This window comes from Dioscorea cayenensis, chromosome 4, assembly GCF_009730915.1.
Source record: "Dioscorea cayenensis subsp. rotundata cultivar TDr96_F1 chromosome 4, TDr96_F1_v2_PseudoChromosome.rev07_lg8_w22 25.fasta, whole genome shotgun sequence".
Taxonomy (NCBI): domain Eukaryota; kingdom Viridiplantae; phylum Streptophyta; class Magnoliopsida; order Dioscoreales; family Dioscoreaceae; genus Dioscorea; species Dioscorea cayenensis.
In genome coordinates this window covers 19,157,507-19,177,860 of record NC_052474.1, presented here as the reverse complement: position 1 = coordinate 19,177,860, position 20,354 = coordinate 19,157,507, and the positions used below count along the sequence as shown (strand labels likewise).

Genomic DNA, 20,354 nt, shown 5'->3' with positions numbered 1-20,354 from the left:
TTCTCGACCTATAAAAACCCAAGTAAACCGAGTCCTCGATGGCAACCCTGCCCATATCGCCAAGCTTCTCTAATGGCGACCGCCTCCACGACGACCACCACCACCAACCGTTTTCCCACCCGAAACCCTAACCCTAACCCTAATCCCAAGCTACCCCATCTCCTATCCTTCAAGTTCTCCCGATATCCCTCCCTTCTTTCCCATCTCCACCTTCGCCGCCGCTTCTCCTCCATCTCCGCCGCCTCCACGGGGGACCAAACCATCGTGCCCTTCGATTCCGAGAAGCCTCGAGAGGAGTGCGGCGTGGTGGGCATCGTCGGCCACCCGGACGCTGCCCACCTGTGCTCCCTCGCCCTCCACGCACTCCAGCACCGCGGCCAAGAAGGCGCTGGCATCGCCGCCTCCGACCTCTCCACTCTCCGCTCCTCCACCGGCCTCGGCCTCGTTTCCGAAGTCTTCGATCCCTCCAAGCCCGGTTTGTCTCTCTCCTCCCTCACCGGCCCTGCCGCTATCGGCCACGTCCGCTACTCCACTGCTGGTGCGGCCGCCTCCATCCACAACGTCCAGCCCTTCCTCGCCTCCTACCGCTTCGGCCAGCTCGCCGTCGCGCACAACGGTAACCTCGTCAACTACCCCTCTCTCCGCTCCTCCCTTGAAGAAAAAGGCTCCATTTTTAACACCAGCTCCGACACCGAAGCCATTCTCCATCTCATCGCCACATCCAAGTCTCGCCCTTTCCTCTCCCGCGTCGCCGAAGCTTGTTCCTACCTCCGCGGTGCTTACTCCTTGCTTTTCCTCACCGCCGACAAGCTCCTAGCGGTCCGCGATCCCCATGGCTTCCGCCCCCTCGTTCTCGGTCGTCTTCCCCGCGCCAACGGCGCCCCTTCCGCCGTCGTCTTCGCTTCCGAGACTTGCGCCCTCGACCTTATCGGCGCAAAGTATGAGCGTGAGGTTGAGCCTGGTGAGGCCATCATCGTTGACGCCCGCACCCTGGACATCTCCACCTCCTGCTTGATGCCCTCCAAACCAAGAAAAGCTTGCGTCTTTGAACTCATCTACTTCGCACTCCCTCAATCCCTTGTCTTCAGCCACCCAGTCTATGAATCAAGGTACTCTTTTGGTGCTACACTCGCCGCCGAGTCTCCAGTTCCCGGCGCTGACGTTGTTATTCCAGTGCCCGACTCCGGCTTCTTCGCAGCACTCGGCTTCTCCGAGCGCTCCGGTGTACCATTCCAACAAGGCCTTATTCGCTCACACTACGTTGGCAGGACCTTCATTCAGCCATCACAGGCCATTCGAGACCTCGGTGTGAAGCTCAAGCTCTCACCCATCAAAGGCATTCTCGCAGGCAAGAGTGTTGTTGTTGTAGATGATTCAATTGTTCGAGGTACAACCTCGTCGAAGATTGTGAGGCTAATTCGAGACGCCGGAGCAAAGGAAGTGCACATGAGGATTGCCAGTCCACCTATCATTGCCTCTTGCTACTATGGTGTAGATACTCCGAGCTCAGAGGAGCTTATTTCGAATAGAATGGATATTGAAGGTGTTCGGAAGGAGATCGGTGCTGATTCCCTTGCATTCTTGTCATTGGAGAGCTTGAGAGGGTTGCTTGGTGATGAGGCTCCATCCTTTTGTGAAGCTTGTTTCTCTGGGAACTATCCAGTGCCTCCTGTGGAGTATGAGGATGTTAACTCTAAAGAACCTTTATATGTTGCTTGAGGGGAAAAAAAGGTTATGGTTTGCATTCTATGGTGAGTTTTCTACTTATTTGGAAGCTAAACATGGTGATGATGGTGACATTAGATTAATTGCTTTTTTTGTCCCATTTATCTTTGATTTGTGTTAATGTGTTAGTTTTCTTGATGATAGAAATAATATAATGCATTTGTTTTGCATTATGGCTGGAATCGGATAATTTTACTTGTCTTCATTTACCAAGTGGAAATTTTGACTGAATGTGTTGGCATTTCTGCAAGATTATGTTGCAGGCTTTTAACAAATGTTACCACTCCTCCGAGATTGTAGTTTGTTACTGGATCTTGAAGGAGTCTGGCAAATGAATACCTTAATAATGTGAATTTAAGCTGTAAGATTTTACTGCCATATTGGCTTATGCATTGTTTGTGTGACATTGTGAGAAATTGAGAATTTGTGTGGTGGACCTTCCTCCAATCAAAGGAATCATTGTTTGCTCATCTCAGCCTCCGGTTTGTACTGCTCCGGTCACTTGACGAGACAACCATCCCAAGAAAAATGCCATCAAGCAGGAACAAAGATGAGGTTTTTTTGGCCCAAACGTCATCACGCACGCTGGAACAAGGATGAAGTTTTGTGGTCCAAGAATAAGGGAATCCTTGATCGCTCAACCGAGTTGGTGGTCTTTATTATACTAATAATAATCAAAGCAGGCGAGACTTTTTTATGGCTCAATCACCACTTTTTATGGTGAACTGACCCTTGATTCAGGACTCAGTCAAGTCGTTTTAACCTCTCAGTTCTCTTGGCAATTGCTTTTAGGTGTCTTTTTTTTTTTGGTGGGGGTGATGTATGTGTTCTGTTAAGTTCTATTTAATTATTGGTAGATTACTTGAGTTAAGTTCTAAATAAACTGCGATTTATTTGTTTTTATTTTATAAAAAAATGTTTCTATGTTATCTTATTGTGTTTTTATGTTTGATTTCTCAATTGGACTGATTTTTATTTTCAATTGCGTTTGCAAGTAGTGAATACAGCACCTGTGCATGTGGTTTATCTTTTGGGGATTTTAATTTTTTGGTCAACCATAAAAAATAAAAATAAATCTGGAAACTAAGAAAAACACATCCCATAGTCACTCTTGACTACAACCAGTAACAATCCACGTAGTAAGATTATGTTATTAACATGAGTACTCATGGGTAAATTGGCCATATTTGTTGTTGACATGTAGTGGGATTATGTTATTAACATAAGTACTCACTCATTTGCTTTTCTTCCACAAAATTCCTCACTACGGCCTTCTTTTTAGCATCAAATCCTTTTACATATATCCGAGGGAACCTATTGCTAAGGGACTGTCCTTCACACCAAAGATAGTACTAGAAATAGAAGAATTTTTTTTTTTCCCATTACGAAGCTTATATTCTCCCTATCACCATGTGGTGTCTAGTTGTTGTTCTTCTACATATGCTTCTCTGAACTGCATGCTACGACACTCCTGGGAGTTTAGTGTACCTATGTTATATCTGTGTCAGACACATTGATAGCAGGACACACCGTTCATATTTCTAAACACTTATATGTTTTGTAAATGATTTTTTTTTTTTAAATTACTTATGTATATTTTCTAATTACTTTTCAATACGTAAGATCACCAAATTAATCTATAAGTAAATATATCACATATATTACATGAAAATTATTTAGATTTATATATATATATATATATATATATATATATATATTTTATAGCAGTGTCCAGTCATACCTGTGTCCTTAATTTTTAGAAATTACCGAATCATCATATTCGTGTCGTATTGTGTCGTGGTGTCTGTGTCCATGCTTCTTAGACTGCATGATACTAGAATTTCCTTCCTTACTAAAACTTCAATACAATTAAATAGTAATAATAATAATAATAACTTTTATGCAGATTTGGAGTGAGACCAAAAACCCCTGAAAATATTATAAAGCCGCATTGATGATCTTTATTGAGTTTACATCACCATTAGCAAAGATAAAAAGATTATCTACAAAACATCAAGGGGATTAGCTTCATCTATTTACATCTATCTCATGCAACTAGAAGTCTATTGACGTCAAATTGTTTATTTTTATTTTTTTTTATTTTTATTTTTTTTTTGAGGTAGGGCGACAAGAGCCAACCCTCAGGGGCGTACGTGGGGCAGGGGTATCGCCACCACGTTTTCACCCTTTGAAAAGCGGGGAGCGCGATTCATGGGAATCGAACTTGCGCCTCCTCAACATGAGGGGACCCGGGGTACCGCTGGGCTCTTCACCCGTCGGTAATTGTTTAAAATTCTGGCAAAATTATCCATGCAAAAAATTAACTATAATTTCAAATTACTTTGAAAAAACTTATTCGAGCTTAGTTAGATTTTAATTTTAAAGGCTCAAGCTCTATATGCAATAAATTAAAATTAAATAGATTTGTTTTTTGAAATTCAAACCCCATTATATCTCATTTGAAACTAAAACTTCGGTCAACTTTTATTTTTTAGAGATAAATAATATGAATTATATAAATATTTTTAATATAATAACAATTTATATAATATTGTTATATATAAAAAAAAAATATAAATTATAATATCTTTAAATATTTAGGGCCACTGAGCTAAACTCAATCTAAGCTTGGTTTTGTTCAATTGTGGCTTAATTTTTTTAAAAGATAACAAGCATCATTAAAAAGACAAACAAATATAAAAGTGCACTAGTTGTGATTTAGTGACTCCATAAAGCTCTAGAGATTCACCATGTGAGGTGAACTAACACATAGGGGTCGTTTGGTTTGCATTAATGATACATTATCACGGTAATGAGATTACCATGATAATGAGATCGGGAATGTGATATGCTCAGAAATGTTGTGGTAATGTGAGATTACCATATTTGGTTGAGAATTTATATTACTGATAATCTTTCATTACCATATTTGGTTAGTCATGGTAATCACCTTAGTAACATATCAAATTTACCAAAATACCCCTACATATAAATTTTGAAAAATGTTATTTAAAGTATTTAGATAAATAAATAATTAAATTATAATATCAAAAAATATTTTTTTCACAAATTTTTAAAATTCCTTTGTATTTACTATTTACCAAATTACCCCTATATATAAAATTTTAAAAAATATATAATTTATAGTTTTTAGATAAATAAATAATCAAAACTTATTTTTTGCACAATTTTTTAAAATACCTTTGTATTTACCAAAATACCCCTATATATAAAATTTTGAAAATTTTAATTTAAAGTATTTGGATAAATAAATAATTAAATTATAATATCAAAAATTATTTTTTTACAATTTTTTAAAATACCTTTATATATACCTAAAATACCCCTATATATAAAAAATTGAAAAACTTAATTTAAAGTATTTAGATAAATAAATAATTAAATTATAATATAAAAAACAACGAGGGAAAATAAAAACTAGGGTTTTGATAATGATTGTAATAAGGAATTAGATTAAATGAGTGGGGGTGTAATTGAAAAAAAACATTACACATTACCACTAACCTGGTAATCTGGATGGACACATATTTTGATGGTAATCACTTTATTTAGTAATATTTTACTATTGGTAATCTCACATTACCATCAACATTACCACTGCTACAGTAACCAAATATGGTAATATGAACACATTACCACCAGATTCCCGGTAATGTTTTCACATTACTGCGAACCAAACGCTCCAATAGGGGTAATGAGAGCTTGTTATATGCATTGAAGATGATGTATCAATTACCATAATCTCATAATGTTAAATCCTCATACTGTACAATCTTGAGGTGTAGAGAATATGATTCATCTCATATGGATCCACACTAAAACTAGTTAAACAATAAATAAATAGTGGCACAAGGAAATAGTGCATGAATATTACTATTTTCTATAGTACCACCAGTGTAGGATTTCTAAATCATGCTTATCCATGCACTTTTAAGTGCCTTGCTGCTACACTACCGGGTTTGATGCCAAAGCCACCACCAACCCCGCAATGAAGCTAGCCACAACGTGTTGAAGCTAAGCTTTATATAACACAAATTAAAAGAGGAGAAGAGTTAAAGCTGGACTTATAAAGAAGAATTCAGAGCTGAAGTTAAATTCACCTGATTATACTCACAAAAGATGCTTCATACTTCATTTCATGAGAGATGAAATTTGTAGCCATTGAACCAGCAAAAAAAGGCCAAGAAATCTAATGAGAAACTGCATACAACCATGAATCAAGGAGAAGAACTCCAAAAGATCAAGGAAGAATGGAAGATTAGAGATGAGGATTTTCATTCAATGATCTTTTGGAGTTCTTCTCCTTGATTCATGGTTGGGTGTAGTTTCTCATTAGATTGCTTGGGCTTTCTTGCTGGTTCAATGGCTGCAGATTTCATCTCTCTGTGAATTGAAGTTTGAAGCATTGTTTATGAGTATAATCTTGATTTCCTGATCTATTTTAATATGGTATCAGAGATCCAATTTGTTCTTCTTTGAGTCTACAAGCTTGTTTTGGTATAGATCTTGTGATTACAAGGTTTTGTTCTTGTTGTTTTTGAGTTGCATTTGAGTTTTACTCTGTATAGATGAATTTTCTTTTGGTGCTAAAAGAGGATCCATGAATTTTGAAATAGATCAGGTGATCAAGATAATACTCACAAACGATTCTTCAAACTTCAATTCACAGAGAGATGAAATCTGCAGCTATTGAACTAGCAAGAAAGCCCAAGCAATCTAATGAGAAACTGGAAACAACCATGATTCAAGGAGAAGAACTCCAAAGGATCAAGGAAGAATGGAGGAGAAGAGATGAGGATTTTCATTCAATGATCTAAGAGATGAATTACAAAGATGAGAGCCTTTTATAGTTCTCTCAATTCTTTAGTTTAATAGGAATTTGACAGTTATAACTATCTGTGCTGAGCTGGCAACTTAATCCAGCTCAGCTGTAACTAATTATCTCAAGCATGGCAGTAATGGTTGGGAAAACACATGCTTCTCATGTGGTAGTAACGACAATGTAATTAGTTGATCCAATAGATGAAATTTATTAATCTAATGTGTGATGAATTTAACTTCAACTCTGAATTCTTCTTCATAAGTCCAGCTTTAAATCTTCTCCTCTTTTAATCTTTGTTTTATAAAGCTTAGCTTCAACACAACGTGCGTCCCTAGCCCGTTGGTGCTGGAGGATCGCCTCCTTATCATGCATTGAATCTTAATTTTCATCTTTATAAGACTCGAATTTCATCATGTAAAACCAAATCTGAAAGGCAAAATGGGGGAAAAAAATACAATACCTCCTGATCCAACTAAATGATGAACATCCCAGCACCAAATTCTTTATCCCAGATTCAATCACATATTGCAGCATAAGTGATCTCTCCTTCCAACACTAAAGTCTCCAGGTAAACAACATCTTCAACATCATGAGTTCAAATTCATGCAATAATTTTAGAAATATAAACTTCTTAAACTGTGCATCAATTAGAATAAAAATCTAACCTTTCTCTTCCCACAAAGACTCCTGAACTGGAAGAAAACCTCTAGCGCTTTTAACTTTTGATCCTTGACATAGACTTCCACCACTTCTCTCCCCAACTTCTCTATCGGAATCCATTCCTCTGTTGCATAAATCACACAGACAAAAACTCAATTTCTCCAAGATGGAACTTGAAGAACAACAGCTGGAAGAGGAATTAGGGTTTGAGGAGCTTACAAGGGGAAAGGATGGATGAGATGGAGGGTATGATATGGAGGAGGAGAAGGCGGTGTGTAAAGGGTGCAAGGTTCTCAACGGCCTAGCGAACAGCATGGTGGCTCCGACAATCGCAACCAATGGCCACGGCCGTTGTCTCTTCCTCACTGGAGATGGACATTTAGCTATAATAATAATAATAATAATAATAATAATAATAATAATAAATAACATTAGAAATGGTCAATGGGTAATCTTATAGTTAATAAAAAAAATAATTTAATTATAAACAATAATATAGTTAATAATAAATTGCAATGATAAAAGAAATCATTATTGAAGATATAATAATAATTTCATATGAATAAATACTTAAGTTAATAATTAATAAATTTTTAATAATTAATATACCATAACAAATTGATATATAATAAAGTATTGGTAATCCTACCGTGAGTAACCTACTCCAAAATACATCAAACCAAACATGTGTTTTCAATTCCAGATTTATAAATCCTTCAAAGCAAACATAAAATCATATAATACAGTAATTCCAACAAAAAAAAAGATTCAGTTTCACTGTATTTTGAAAATTAAATATTTCAAGTTATATTATAATTGAAAATCAACTACATTTAGAATTACATCTAATCAAACGCCACCTCTGCCTGTGGTGCAGTTATGAGGACTCCGGTATGGGAATCCATGATCCACATATTCGATGGAGCCCTATACCTAATACGAATAATGGAGATCACACCGCCATGAATTCTGAGGCAGTCCGGTCTCTCTGGAGCCTGTAGAGTGGAGAGGAAATGAACTCGAACCTCGTATTCTGATGGGTCCACTCCCATAGAGAAAGATTATCACATTTCTGAGAAATTTAGAATAGCTAGACTTAGGGCCTGGATTGCATAAAATAATAGCAAGAACACCACCCTTGATCTGAACTGGTTTACTCGTACTTACAGTTGGATTGCTAGTCTCTCTGTGCACCAATTAATTCCTTCCAATACTATAACTTGAAATCCATGTGGCCACAAATATAATTATGCGGGGGCCCAAAGACCGAGCCCATGGTCTTTCTAAGATCAGACTTCTTGGCCAATCAACATCACTCTTAAAATATATATATATATATATATTGTTTGCCCAAGGGTATCGAGCAAGGGTCGGTGTCTGGTGTCTGGTGTCTTGGTGATCTAAAGGAGTGCTTTAATGGTGCCCCTGCGTCAAGGAGTGGAATACTTGGGCCACGAAGAAGGCCAAGGTCATCACCCACTATCGTTTCATCCCTCTTATCATCATCATAGGTATGAACACCGAGCCCAAGCCCCAACTACCGCAGCTCCTTTATCTTGTCTAATGGTGGATCAGATCATTGGAGATCTGGCACTGGTCTTTCGATTATGCGTGGACTTTACTCTGGTTTTTAGATCTCGATTTAGAACTTCGTCAATGTATTATTTGTTATTCTTCATATAGCAGTTGTGACAGAAAAGAAAGTTTGGATTTTGGTTTATGAATAGTTGAGTGTCTTGTTTGCTTTCAATGTTTTGGTTTCTTTAGTGCTTTGGATGAGATTTGAATTTAGTTAATAAAGCATGGATCATGGTTTTTTTTTCTTTTCTAGTTGTTGATTATGGAGCGAAATTTATCATTTTGCTGAACTTGTGGGTTTCTGTCCTCTTTGAATTCTTGTGATTTTGATTGTGCTAAAGTTGGTGATTCTTCATATTGGTTCTTTTTGTTTGAGAAATATGTACAAGAGCCGCCCTTAGTCACACGGGTGTTTGTTAGAGTCACACGGGGTGTTTGTTAAGAGTTCCATTATAAATGGTAATGAATGAAAGTGAAGTCATCTCGCCTTGTTCCTAAAACCAGGGTATTCTCTAGTCTTCCCTATCACATCCTAGCACGTGCCCCCATTTGATATTATTATTTTTTTTATGTTATGGTTACTAGTAATCTGGAGACAAATGTCAAGCTTTGATAGGAGAGAACTAGAATATACCCTGGTTCGGGAACCAGGCGAGATGACCTTAATGAAAGCAGACCGTGTGTTTGTTAGAGTAATGCGGGTGTTTGTTAGGCGTTCCATTTATATAAATGGTAATGAATGAAAGTAGGCTTTTAGGGCTTGTTTGGGTTGGCTATTTTAAGAGATGATATTGATCGACCAATAAGTCTGATATTGGAAGGATTGAGAATTGCATGGGCTCAGTCTTTGGGCCCACATATTTATATTTGTGGCCACAAGGTCACACAGGTGTTTGTTAGAGTCACGCGGGGTATTTGTTAGGCGTTCCATTATAAAAGGTAATGAATAAAAGCGAAGTTATCTCACATGGTTCCAGAACCAGGGTATTCTTTGGTGTTCCCTATCACATCCTGGCACCTGCCCCCATTTGATGTTATAATTTTTTTTTTATGTTATGGTTAGCAGTAATTTGGAGACACATGTCAAGCTGTGATAGGAGAGAACTAGGAAATACCCTCGTTCGGGAACCAGGCGAGATGACTTCAATGAAAGCAGACGGTGTGTTTGTTAGAGTAACGCGGGGTGCATGTTAGGCGTTCCGTTTATATAAATGGTAATGAATGAAAGCCGACTTTTTGGGATTGTTTGATTTGGTTTTTTTAAGAGATGATATTGATCGGCCAATAAGTCTAATCTTGGAAGGACTGAGCCGAATAGGAGAAACAGCATGGGCTCAGTCTTTGGGTCCACATGGTCACACGGTTGTTTGTTAGAGTCACGCAGGGTGTTTGTTAGACATTCCACTATAAACGGTAATGAATGAAAGCGAAGTCATCTTGCCTTTCCTAAATAAGGGCATTCTCTTGTCTTCCCTATCACATCCTGGCATGTGCCCCCATTTGATGTTATTATTTTTTTTATGTTATGGTTAGTAGTAATCTAGAGACACATGTTATGCTGTGATAGGGGAGAACCAAGAAATATCCCTGATTCGGGAACCGGGCCAAATGACTTCAATGAAAGCAGACCATTAGTTTGTTAGAGTAACACAGAGTGTTTGTTAGGCGTTCTGTTTATATAAATGATAATGAATGAAAGCAGACTTTTTGGCTTGTTTGGGTTGGTTTTTTTTAAGAGATAATATTGATCGGCCAATAAGTCTGATCTTGGAAGGACCGAGCCGAACAAGGAAAATAGCATGGGCTCAGTCTTTGGTCCCATATAATTATATTTGTGGCCACATGATCACACGGGTTGTTTGTTAGAGTCATGCGGGGTGTTTGGTAGGTGTTCCATTATAAACAGTAAAGAATGAAAATCGAAATCATCTCGCCTTATTCCAAAACAAGGGTAACCTTTAGTCTTCCATATCATATCCTTGCATGTGCCCCCATTTGATGTTATATTTTTTATGTTATGGTTAGCAGTACTCTGGAGACACATGTTAAGCCGTGATAGGGGAGAACCAGGAAATACCCTAATTCAGAAACCAGGCGAGATAACTTCAATGATAGCAGACTGTGTGTTTGTTAGAGTAACGTGTGGTGTTTATTAGGTGTTCGGTTTGTATATACAGTAATCAATGAAAGCAGACTTTTTGGGCTTGTTTGGGTTGGTTTTTTTAAGAGAGGATATTGATTGGCCATTAAATCTGATCTTGGAAGGACCCAGCCAACAGGGAAAACGGCATGGGCTCAGTCTTTGGGTCCACATAATTATATGTGTGGCCACATGGTCACACTAGTGTTTTTTAGAGTCACGAGGGGTGTTTATTAGGCGTTCCATTATAAACAATAATGAATGAAAGCGAAGTTATCTAGCCTTGTTCCAGAATCAGGGTATTCTCTGGTCTTCCCTATCACAACCTGACACGTGCCCCCATTTGATGTTATTATTTTTTTTATGTTATAGTTAGCAGCAATTTGGAGAAATATGTTTAGCCGTGATAGGGGAGAACCAGGAAATTTCTTGGTTTGGGAACTATGCGAGATGACTTCAATGAAAGCAGACTGAATGTTTGTTAGAGTAATATAGGCGTTTGTTAGGCGTTCCGTTTATATAAAAGATAATGAATGATAGTAGGCTTTTTGGGCTTGTTTGGAGTGGATTTTGTTTATTCATTTATATATATATATATATATATATATATATTTCATTTATTTTATTATATTATATTTTATTTTTATCTTATTTTATTTGATTTGATTTTTTGCCTGATTTAAAATTTATTTTTAATTAAATTTTTAAATAATTTTATTTGTTATATATATATTTGCCTCGTGATTTGTATTCATGGCTAATCTTGGGCTTAAGATCGCCTCAAGATATATGCTCTCGATTGATCTTGAGATTAGGATATTTTAGATTGACTCGAGATTTGTGCTCACGGCTGATCTTGAGATTTTGGTATTTTGGATCGCCTTAAGATATGTGCTCTTGGCTCATCTCAGAATGTTGAACATTTTAGATCACCTCGAGATATGTGTTATCGGCTGTATCTTTGGTATTTTTAATATTTTAGATCACCTCAAGATATGTGCTCTTGGCTGATCTTGAGATTTTGAATATTTTGCATTGTGTAGATATGAGCTCTCGGCTGATCATGAGATTTGGATATTTTAGATCTCCTTGAGATCTGTTCTCTGGACTGATCTTGGGGTTTTGAATATTTTAGATCGCTTCGAGATATGTGCTCACGGCTGATCTTCATATTTGAATATTTTAGATCACCTCGAGATATGTGCTCTTGGTTGATCTTGATATTTGAATATTTTAGATCACCTTGAGATCTATGCTCTTGGTTGATCTTGGGATTTTGAATATTTTATATCGCCTTGAGATATGTGCTCTTAGTTGATCTTGATATTTTAATATTTTAGATTGCCTTGAGATATGTGCTCCGGGCTGATCTTGGGATTTGGAATATTTTAGATCAACTCGAGATATATGCTCTCAGCTGATCTTCAAATTTGAATATTTTAGATCGCCTCGAGATATGTGCTCTTAGCTGATCTTAATATTTGAATAATTTAGATCGCCTTGTACGCTTGGATGATCTTTTATTTTGATATTTTGAAACACCTCGAGATATGTGCTATCGTCTGATCCTGGAATTTTGAATATTTTAGATCACCTTGAGATAGGTGCTCTCGGCTGATCTTGGGATTTGAATATTTTAGAGCGCCTCGAGATGTGTGCTCGGCTGATATTGTTATGTATCCTAATTCCATTGTGATTTGACTGCATGCAATTAAGATAAACATTTTTATAATTTTGATTTTGATTTAAATTAGGACTTGTATTTAATTTTTTTTTAATAAATTTTATTATATTTATTATATATATATATTATCATATTAAATTTATTTTATTGTATATATATAATGCAATTTGAATTATGTTAGGTATAATACCCGAATTGATCCCTTTATTTTTCTCTCTCTTCCGTTTTAGTCCATCTACTCAGAAATGCTCCCAACTAGTCCCTCTACTTTTAAAAATAGACCCACTTAATCCCTCCATTCTTGAAAATGACCCAGCTAGTCCCTCTATTTTCAACAGTATAGGGGCTAGTTGGGAAGAAACTAAGAGCAGAAAGACTAAATGGGCCCATTTTCAAGAGTAGAAGGACTACTTGGGAGCATTTCTGAGTAGAGGAAGTAAAAGGGAAGAGAGAGAAAAGTAGAGGGACTGATTAAGGTATTATACCTATATTATATTATATTATTTTATTTTATTTTATTATTTTGTTTATTTTATTTGATTTGATTTTTTTGTCTGGTTTAATTTTTTTAATTAATTTTTTTAAATTATTATTTTTATTATATATATTTGCTTCGTGATTTGTATTCATTTCTAATCTTAGGCTTAAGATCGCCTCGAAATATATACTCTCGGCTTATCTTGAGATTAGTATATTTTAGATCGCATTGAGATTTGGGTGATTTGGATCGTCTCGAAATATGTACTCTCAGCTGATACTGGAATTTTAAATATTTTAGATCACTTGAGATATGTGCTCTCGGCTGATCCTGGTATTTTGAATATTTTGGATTGCCTCGAGATATGTGCTCTCGGCTGATACCAAGATTTTAAATATTTTGGATTATGTAGGGATATGTGCTCTCAGCTGATCCTAAGATTTAAATATTTTATATCGTCTTGAGATCTGTGGTCTTGGCTAATTTTGAGATTTGGAAATATTTTAGATCGCCTTGAGATATGTGCTATTAGGCTGATCTTGATATTTGAATATTTTAGGCCACCTTGAGATTTGCGCTCTTGGTTGATCTTGGGATTTTGAATATTTTAGATCGCCTCGAGATACATGCCCCCATTTAATGTTATTATTTTTTTTATTTTATGGTTAGCAGTAATCTCGAGACACATGTCAAGTGTTGATAGGGGAGAACCAGAAATACCCTAGTTCGGGAACCAGGCGAGATGACTTCAATAAAAGGAGACCGCGTGTTTGTTAGAGTAACGTGGGGGATTAGTTAGACGTTCCGTTCATATAAACGGTAATGAACGAAAGCAGGCTTTTTGGGCATATTTGTGTCGCATTTTTTTATTCATTTATATATATAATCAGATTTTATTTTATTATTATTTTTATTTTTATTATCTTTATCTGAGTTGATTTTGTTATTAATATTATTAATATGGTTAATATATATATATATTTACCCAATTTGATTTATTTTATTTTATCTTATTTGATTTGATTTGATTTTTTATCTGATTTAAAATTTATTTTTAATTATTTTTTTTAAATAATTATATTTATTATATTTTTTTTGCCTCGTGATTTGTATTTATGGCTGATCTTGATCTTAAGATCAGCCTCAAGATATATACTCGAGGCTGATCTTCAGATTATTATATTTTAGATCGGCTTGAGATCTTTGCTCTTGGCTGGACTTGGGATCTTGATATTTGAATATTTTACATTAACTTGAGATCTATGTTCTTGGTTGGTCTTGAGCTTTTGAATATTTTATATCGCCTCGAAATATGTGCTCTTGTCTAATCTTAGGATTTGAATATTTTACATCACCTCGAGACATGTGCTTTTAGCTGATCTTGTGATTTGAAACATTTTAGATTTCCTTCATATATGTGCTTTTTGTTGATCTTGATATTTGAATATTTTAGATCAACTTGAGATTTGTGCTCTTGTTTGATCTTAGGATTTTTAATATTTTAGATCGCCTAGAGATATGTGCTCTTGTCTAATCTTGGGATTTGAATATTTTAAATCACCTCGAGATATGTGCTCTTGGCTGATCTTGATATCTGAATATTTTAGATCCCCTTAAGATCTATGCACTGATCGTGGGATTTTGTATATTTTAGATTGCCTCGAGATATTTGCTCTTGGCTAATCTTGGATTTGAATATTTTAAATCGCCTCGAGATATGTGCTCTGTGCTGACCTTGGGATTAGAATATTTTAGATTGAATTGAGATCTGTGTGCTCGGCTGATCTTGGGATTTATAAGGACTCTGGTATTCTCTATTCGTCCCTATTACATCTTGGCACGTGCCCCCATTTGATGTTATTATTTTCTTATGTTATGGTTAGCAGTAATCTGGAGACACATGTTAAGCTATGATAGGGGAAAACCAGGAAAAACCTTGATTCGGTAACCAGGCGAGATGACTTCAATGAAAGTAGACCGTGTGTTTGTTAGAGTAACACGAGGTGTTTGTTAGTTGTTTCGTTTATATAAACGGTAATGAATGAAAGCAGACTCTTTGGGCTTGTTTGGGTTGGTTTTTTTAAGAGATGATATTGATCTGCCAATAAGTTTGACCTTAGAATTACCGAGCTAAAGAGGAAAAACGCATGTACTTGGTCTTTGAGCCCACATAATTATATTTGTGGGCATGTGGTCACGCGGTTGTTTGTTAGAGTCACGTAGGGTGTTTGTAAGGCATTCTATTATAAACAGTAAAGAATGAAATCGAAGTCATCTTGCCTTGTTCCAGAACCAAAGTATTCTCTTGTCTTCCCTATGAAATCTTGGCATGTGCCTCCATTTGATATGATTATTATTTTATGTTATGGTTAGCAGTAATCTGGAGATAGATTTTAAGCTCTGATAGGGGAAGAACCAGGAAATACCCAGATTCGGGAACCAGGCGAGATGACTTCAATGAAAGCAGACCGTCTGTTTGTTAAAGCAACATAGGGTGTTTGATAGCCGTTCCAGTTTATATAAATTGTAAAGAATGAAAATAGATTTTTTGTGCTTGTTTGGGTTGGTTTTTTAAAGTGATTATATTGATCGGCCAATAAGTATGATCTTGGAAGGACCGAGCCTAATAGGGAAAACATTATGGGTTCGGTCTTTGGGCCCACATAATTATATTGGTGGCAATGTGGTCACACAGGTGTTTGTTAGAGTCACGTGGGGTATTTGTTAGGCGCTCCATTATAAACGGTAATGAATGAAAGTGAAGTTATCTCGTCTTGTTCCAGAACCAGGTTATTCTCTAGTCTTCCCTCTCACATCCTCGCACATGCCCCCATTTGATGTTATGATTTTTTTATGTTATGATTAGCAGTAATCTGGAGACACATGTTAAGCTGTGATAGGGGAGAACCAAGAAATACCTTGATTCTTGAACTAGGTGAGATAACTTCAATGAAAGCAGGCTGTGTTTGTTAGGGTAACGTGGGGTGTTTGTTAGGCGTTCCGTTTATATAAACAGTAATGTATGAAAGCAGGCTTTTTGGGCTTGTTTTGGTTGGCTATTTTAAGAGATGATATTGATCGGCCAATAAGTCTGATCTTAGAAGGATTTGAGCCGAACATGGAAAATGGCATGGGCTCAATTTTTGGGCCCACATATTTATATTTGTGGCCACATGGTCACACGGGTGTTTGTCAGAGTCACGCGAGGTGTATGTTAGGTGTTCCATTATAAATGGTAATGAATAAAATCGAAGCCATCTCGCCTTGTTCCATAACAAGGGTATTCTATGGTCTTCTATATCACATCTTGGCAAATGCCCCATTTGATGTTATTATTTTTTTATGTTATATTTAGCAGTAATATGGAGACACATGTGAAGCTGTGATAGGGGAGAACCAGGAAATACCCTGATTCGAGAACCAGGAGAGATGACTTCAATGAAAGCAGACTGTGGTGTTTGTTAAGCGTTCCGTTTATATAAAGGGTAATGAATGAAAAGCAGAGTTTTTGGACTTGTTTGGGATGGTTTAATTAAGAGATGATATCGATTGGCTAATAAGTTTGATCTTGGAAGAACCGAGCCAAAGTGGGAATGCAGCACGGGCGCGGTCTTTGGGCACACATAATTATATTTTTGGTCGCATATTCACATGAGTGTTTGTTAAAGTCACGCGGGGTGTTTGTTAAGCATTCCATTATAAACGGTAATGAATGAAAGTGATGTCATCTTGCCTTGTTCCAGAACAAGGGTATTCAATGGTCTTCCATATCACATCCTGGCACGTGCCCCCATTTGATATGATTATTTTTTTATGTTATGGTTAGCAGTACTTTGGAGACACATGTTAAGCCGTGATAGGGGAGAACCAAGAAATACCCTTATTCGGGAACCAGGCGAGATGACTTTAATGAAAGTAGACTGTGTGTTTGTTAGAGTAATGCACGATGTTTGTTTGGCGTTCTGTTTATATAAAAGGTAATGAGTAAAAGCAGAATTTTTTGGCTTGTTTGGGTTGGTTTATTTAAGAGATCATATTGATCGGCTAATAAGTCTAACCGTAGAAGGACCAAGCGGAACTGGTAAAACAGCATGGGCTCGGTCTTTGGACCAACATAATTATATTTTTGGCCACACGGTCACACTGGTGTTTGGTAGAGTCACGTGGGGTGTTTGTTAGGCGTTTGATAATAAATGGTAATGAATGAAACCAAAGTGATCTCGTCTTGTTCCAGAACTAGGGCATTCTCTGTCTTCCCTATCACATCCTGGCACGTGTCCCCATTTGATGTTATTATTATTTTATGTTATGGTTAGCAGTAATCTGGAGACACATGTCAAGCTGTGATAGGTGAGGACTAAGAAATACCTTGATTGTGGAATTAAGCAAGATGACTTTAAAGAAAGCAAACCGCATGTTTGTTAGAGAAACGCGGGGTGTTTGTTAGGCGTATGGTTTATATAATCAGTAATAAATGAAAGCAAACTTTTTTGGCTTGTTTGTGTTGGTTTCTTTAAGAGATTATATTGATCGGCTAATAACTCTAATATTGGAAGGACCATGCCAAACACGGAAAATAGCATGGGCTCGGTCTTTGGACCCGCATAATTATATTTGTGGCCACATTTTCACATGGGTGTTTGTTAGAGTCAAGCGAGTGTTTGTTAGGCATTCCATTATAAATGGTAATGAATGGAAGTGAAGTCATCTCGCCTTGTTACTAAACATTGGTATTCTCTGGTCTTCCATATCACATCCTGATACGTGCCCCCATTTGATCTTATTATTTTTTTATGTTATGGTTAGCAGTACTCTGGAGACACATGTCATGCCGTAATAGGTGAGAACCAGGAAATACCCTGATTTGGGAACCAAGGGCGATGACTTAAATGAAAGCAGACCTTGTATCTGTTAGAGTAACACGTGGTGTTTGTTATGTGTTCCATTTATATAAACGGTAATGAATGAAAGCAGAATTTTTTGGCTTGTTTGGGTTGGTTTTTTTAAGAGATGATATTGATCGGCCAATAAGTTTAATCTTGGAAGGACCGAGCCGGACAAGGAAAACACCATGGACTCAGTCTTTGGGCCCACAAAATTATATTTGTGGTCACATGGTCACACGGGTGTTTGTTAGAGTCACACGCGGTGTTGGTTAGGCGTTTCCATTATAAACGGTAATGAATGAAAGCGAAAGGCATCTCGCCTTATTCTAAAACAAGGGTATTCTCTGGTATTCACTATCACATCCTGGCACGTGCCTCCATTTGATCTTATTTTTTTTTTTATGTTATGGTTAGCAGTACTCTAGAGACACATGTTAAGCCGTGATAGGATAGAACCAAGAAATACATTGATTCGGGAACCAACCACTTTGACTTAAATGAAAGCAAACCATGTGTTTGTTAGAGTAATGCGTGGTGTTTGTTAGGCGTTCTGTTTATATAAAAGGTAATGAATAAAAGCCGGCTTTTTAGGGTTGTTTGGGTTGGATTTTTTTTATTCATATATATATATATATTATCTAACTTTATTTTATTTTATTTTTCTTTTTATTTTTATTATCTTTATCATACATGATTTTATTATTAATATTATTATATAATACACATTTATCGAATTTGGTATTTATACATATATATATATATATATCAAATTTTTCACACGGGTGTTTGTTAGGCATTCCATTATAAATGGTACTGAATGAAAGGGAAGTCATCTCACCTTATTCCAGAACAAGGGTATTCTCTGGTCTTGCAAATCACATACTAGCACGTGCCACTATTTGATGTTATTATTTTTTATCTTATGGTTAGCCGTGATAGGGGAGAACCAAAAAATACCATGATTCGGGAACCAGACGAGATGACTTTAATGAAAGTAGACCGTATGTTTGTTAGACAAACGTGTGGTGTTTATTAGGCGTTCCATTTATATAAACGGTAATGAATGAAAGTTGACTTTTTTGGCTTGTTAGGGTTGGTTTTTAAGAGATTATATTGATCGACCAATAAATCTAATTTTCTAAGGACCGAGCCGAACTGGGAAAATAGCATGGGCTCAGTCTTTGGGCCCACATAATTATATTTGTGTCCACATGGTCACACAGGTGTTTGTTAGAGTCACCCGGGGTGTTTGTTAGGCATTCCATTATAAATGGTAATGAATGAAAGTGAAGTCATCTCGCCTTATTCCAGAACAAGGGTATTCTCTGGTCTTGCATATCACATCCTGGCACGTGCCCCCATTTATTGTTATTATTTTTTATCTTATGGTTAGCAATACTCTGGAGACACATGTTAAGCCGTGATAGGGAAGAACCAAGAAATACCCTGATTTGGGAACCAGGCGCGATGACTTCAATGAAAGCAGACTGTGTGTTTGTTAGAGTAACGCATGGTGTTTGTTAGGTGTTGAATTTATATAGATGGTAGTGAATGAAAGCAGACTTTTTTGGCTTGTTTGGATTAGTTTTTTTAAGAGATGATATTGATCGGCCAATAAGTTTGATCTTGAAAGGACCGAGCCGAATAAGGAAAACATCATGGGCTCAGTCTTTGGGCCCACATAATTATATTTGTGGAACATGGTCACACGGGTGTTTGTTAGAGTCACACGGGGTGTTTGTTAGGCGTTCCATTATAGCAGTAAAGAATGAAAGTGAAGTCATCTTGCCTTGTTCCAGAACAAGGATAACCTATGGTCTTCCATATCACATCTTGGCACGTTCCCCCATTTGATGTTATTAATTTTTTATGTTATGGTTAGCAGTACTCTGGAGACACATGTTAAGCAGTGATAAGGGAGAACTAGGAAATACTGTGATTCGGGAACAAGGCTCGATGACTTAAATGAAAGCAGACCGTGTGTTTGTTAGAGTAACGTGTGGTGTTTGTTAGGTGTTCCATTTATCTAAACGGTAATGAATGAAAACAGGCTTTTTTGGCTTGTTTGGGTTGGCTTTTTTAAGAGATGATATTGATCGGCCAATAAGTCTGATCTTGGAAGGACCGAGTTGAACACGTAAAACAGCATGGGCTCGGTCTTTGGGGCCACATAATTATATTTGTGGCCACATGGTCACACGAGTGTTTGTTAGGCGTTCCATTATAAATGGTAATGAATGAAAATGAAGTCATCTCGCCTTATTCGATGACAAGGATATTCTCTGGTATTTCCTATCACATCCTGGCACGTGCCCCCATTTGATCTTATAATTTTTTTATGTTATGGCTAGCAGAACTTT

At 36.9% G+C, this 20,354-nt stretch overlaps 1 protein-coding gene and 1 long non-coding RNA gene across 2 annotated transcripts; one reads left to right on the top strand and one right to left on the bottom strand.

Moving 5' to 3' along the window:
* Positions 1–46: 46 nt before the first annotated feature.
* On the top strand, positions 47–1,895 carry LOC120259047 (amidophosphoribosyltransferase, chloroplastic-like). Its single transcript, XM_039266580.1, has one exon. The coding sequence runs from the start codon at positions 73–75 to the stop codon at positions 1,717–1,719; it is 1,647 nt and encodes a 548-aa protein (XP_039122514.1). The 5' UTR covers positions 47–72; the 3' UTR covers positions 1,720–1,895.
* A 1,946-nt stretch (positions 1,896–3,841) lies between these two features.
* On the bottom strand, positions 3,842–7,569 carry LOC120257853. Its single transcript, XR_005535912.1, has 3 exons — positions 7,234–7,569; positions 7,029–7,123; positions 3,842–4,020 (listed from the first exon to the last, which is right to left on the bottom strand). It is a non-coding gene; the product is annotated as an uncharacterized LOC120257853 (long non-coding RNA).
* Between the last annotated feature and the right edge of the window lie 12,785 nt (positions 7,570–20,354).

Bases quoted from the DNA above. Each gene is read 5' to 3' on its own strand.
- LOC120259047 (XM_039266580.1), top strand. From the start codon at position 73: ATGGCGACCGCCTCCACGACGACCACCACCACCAACCGTTTTCCCACC.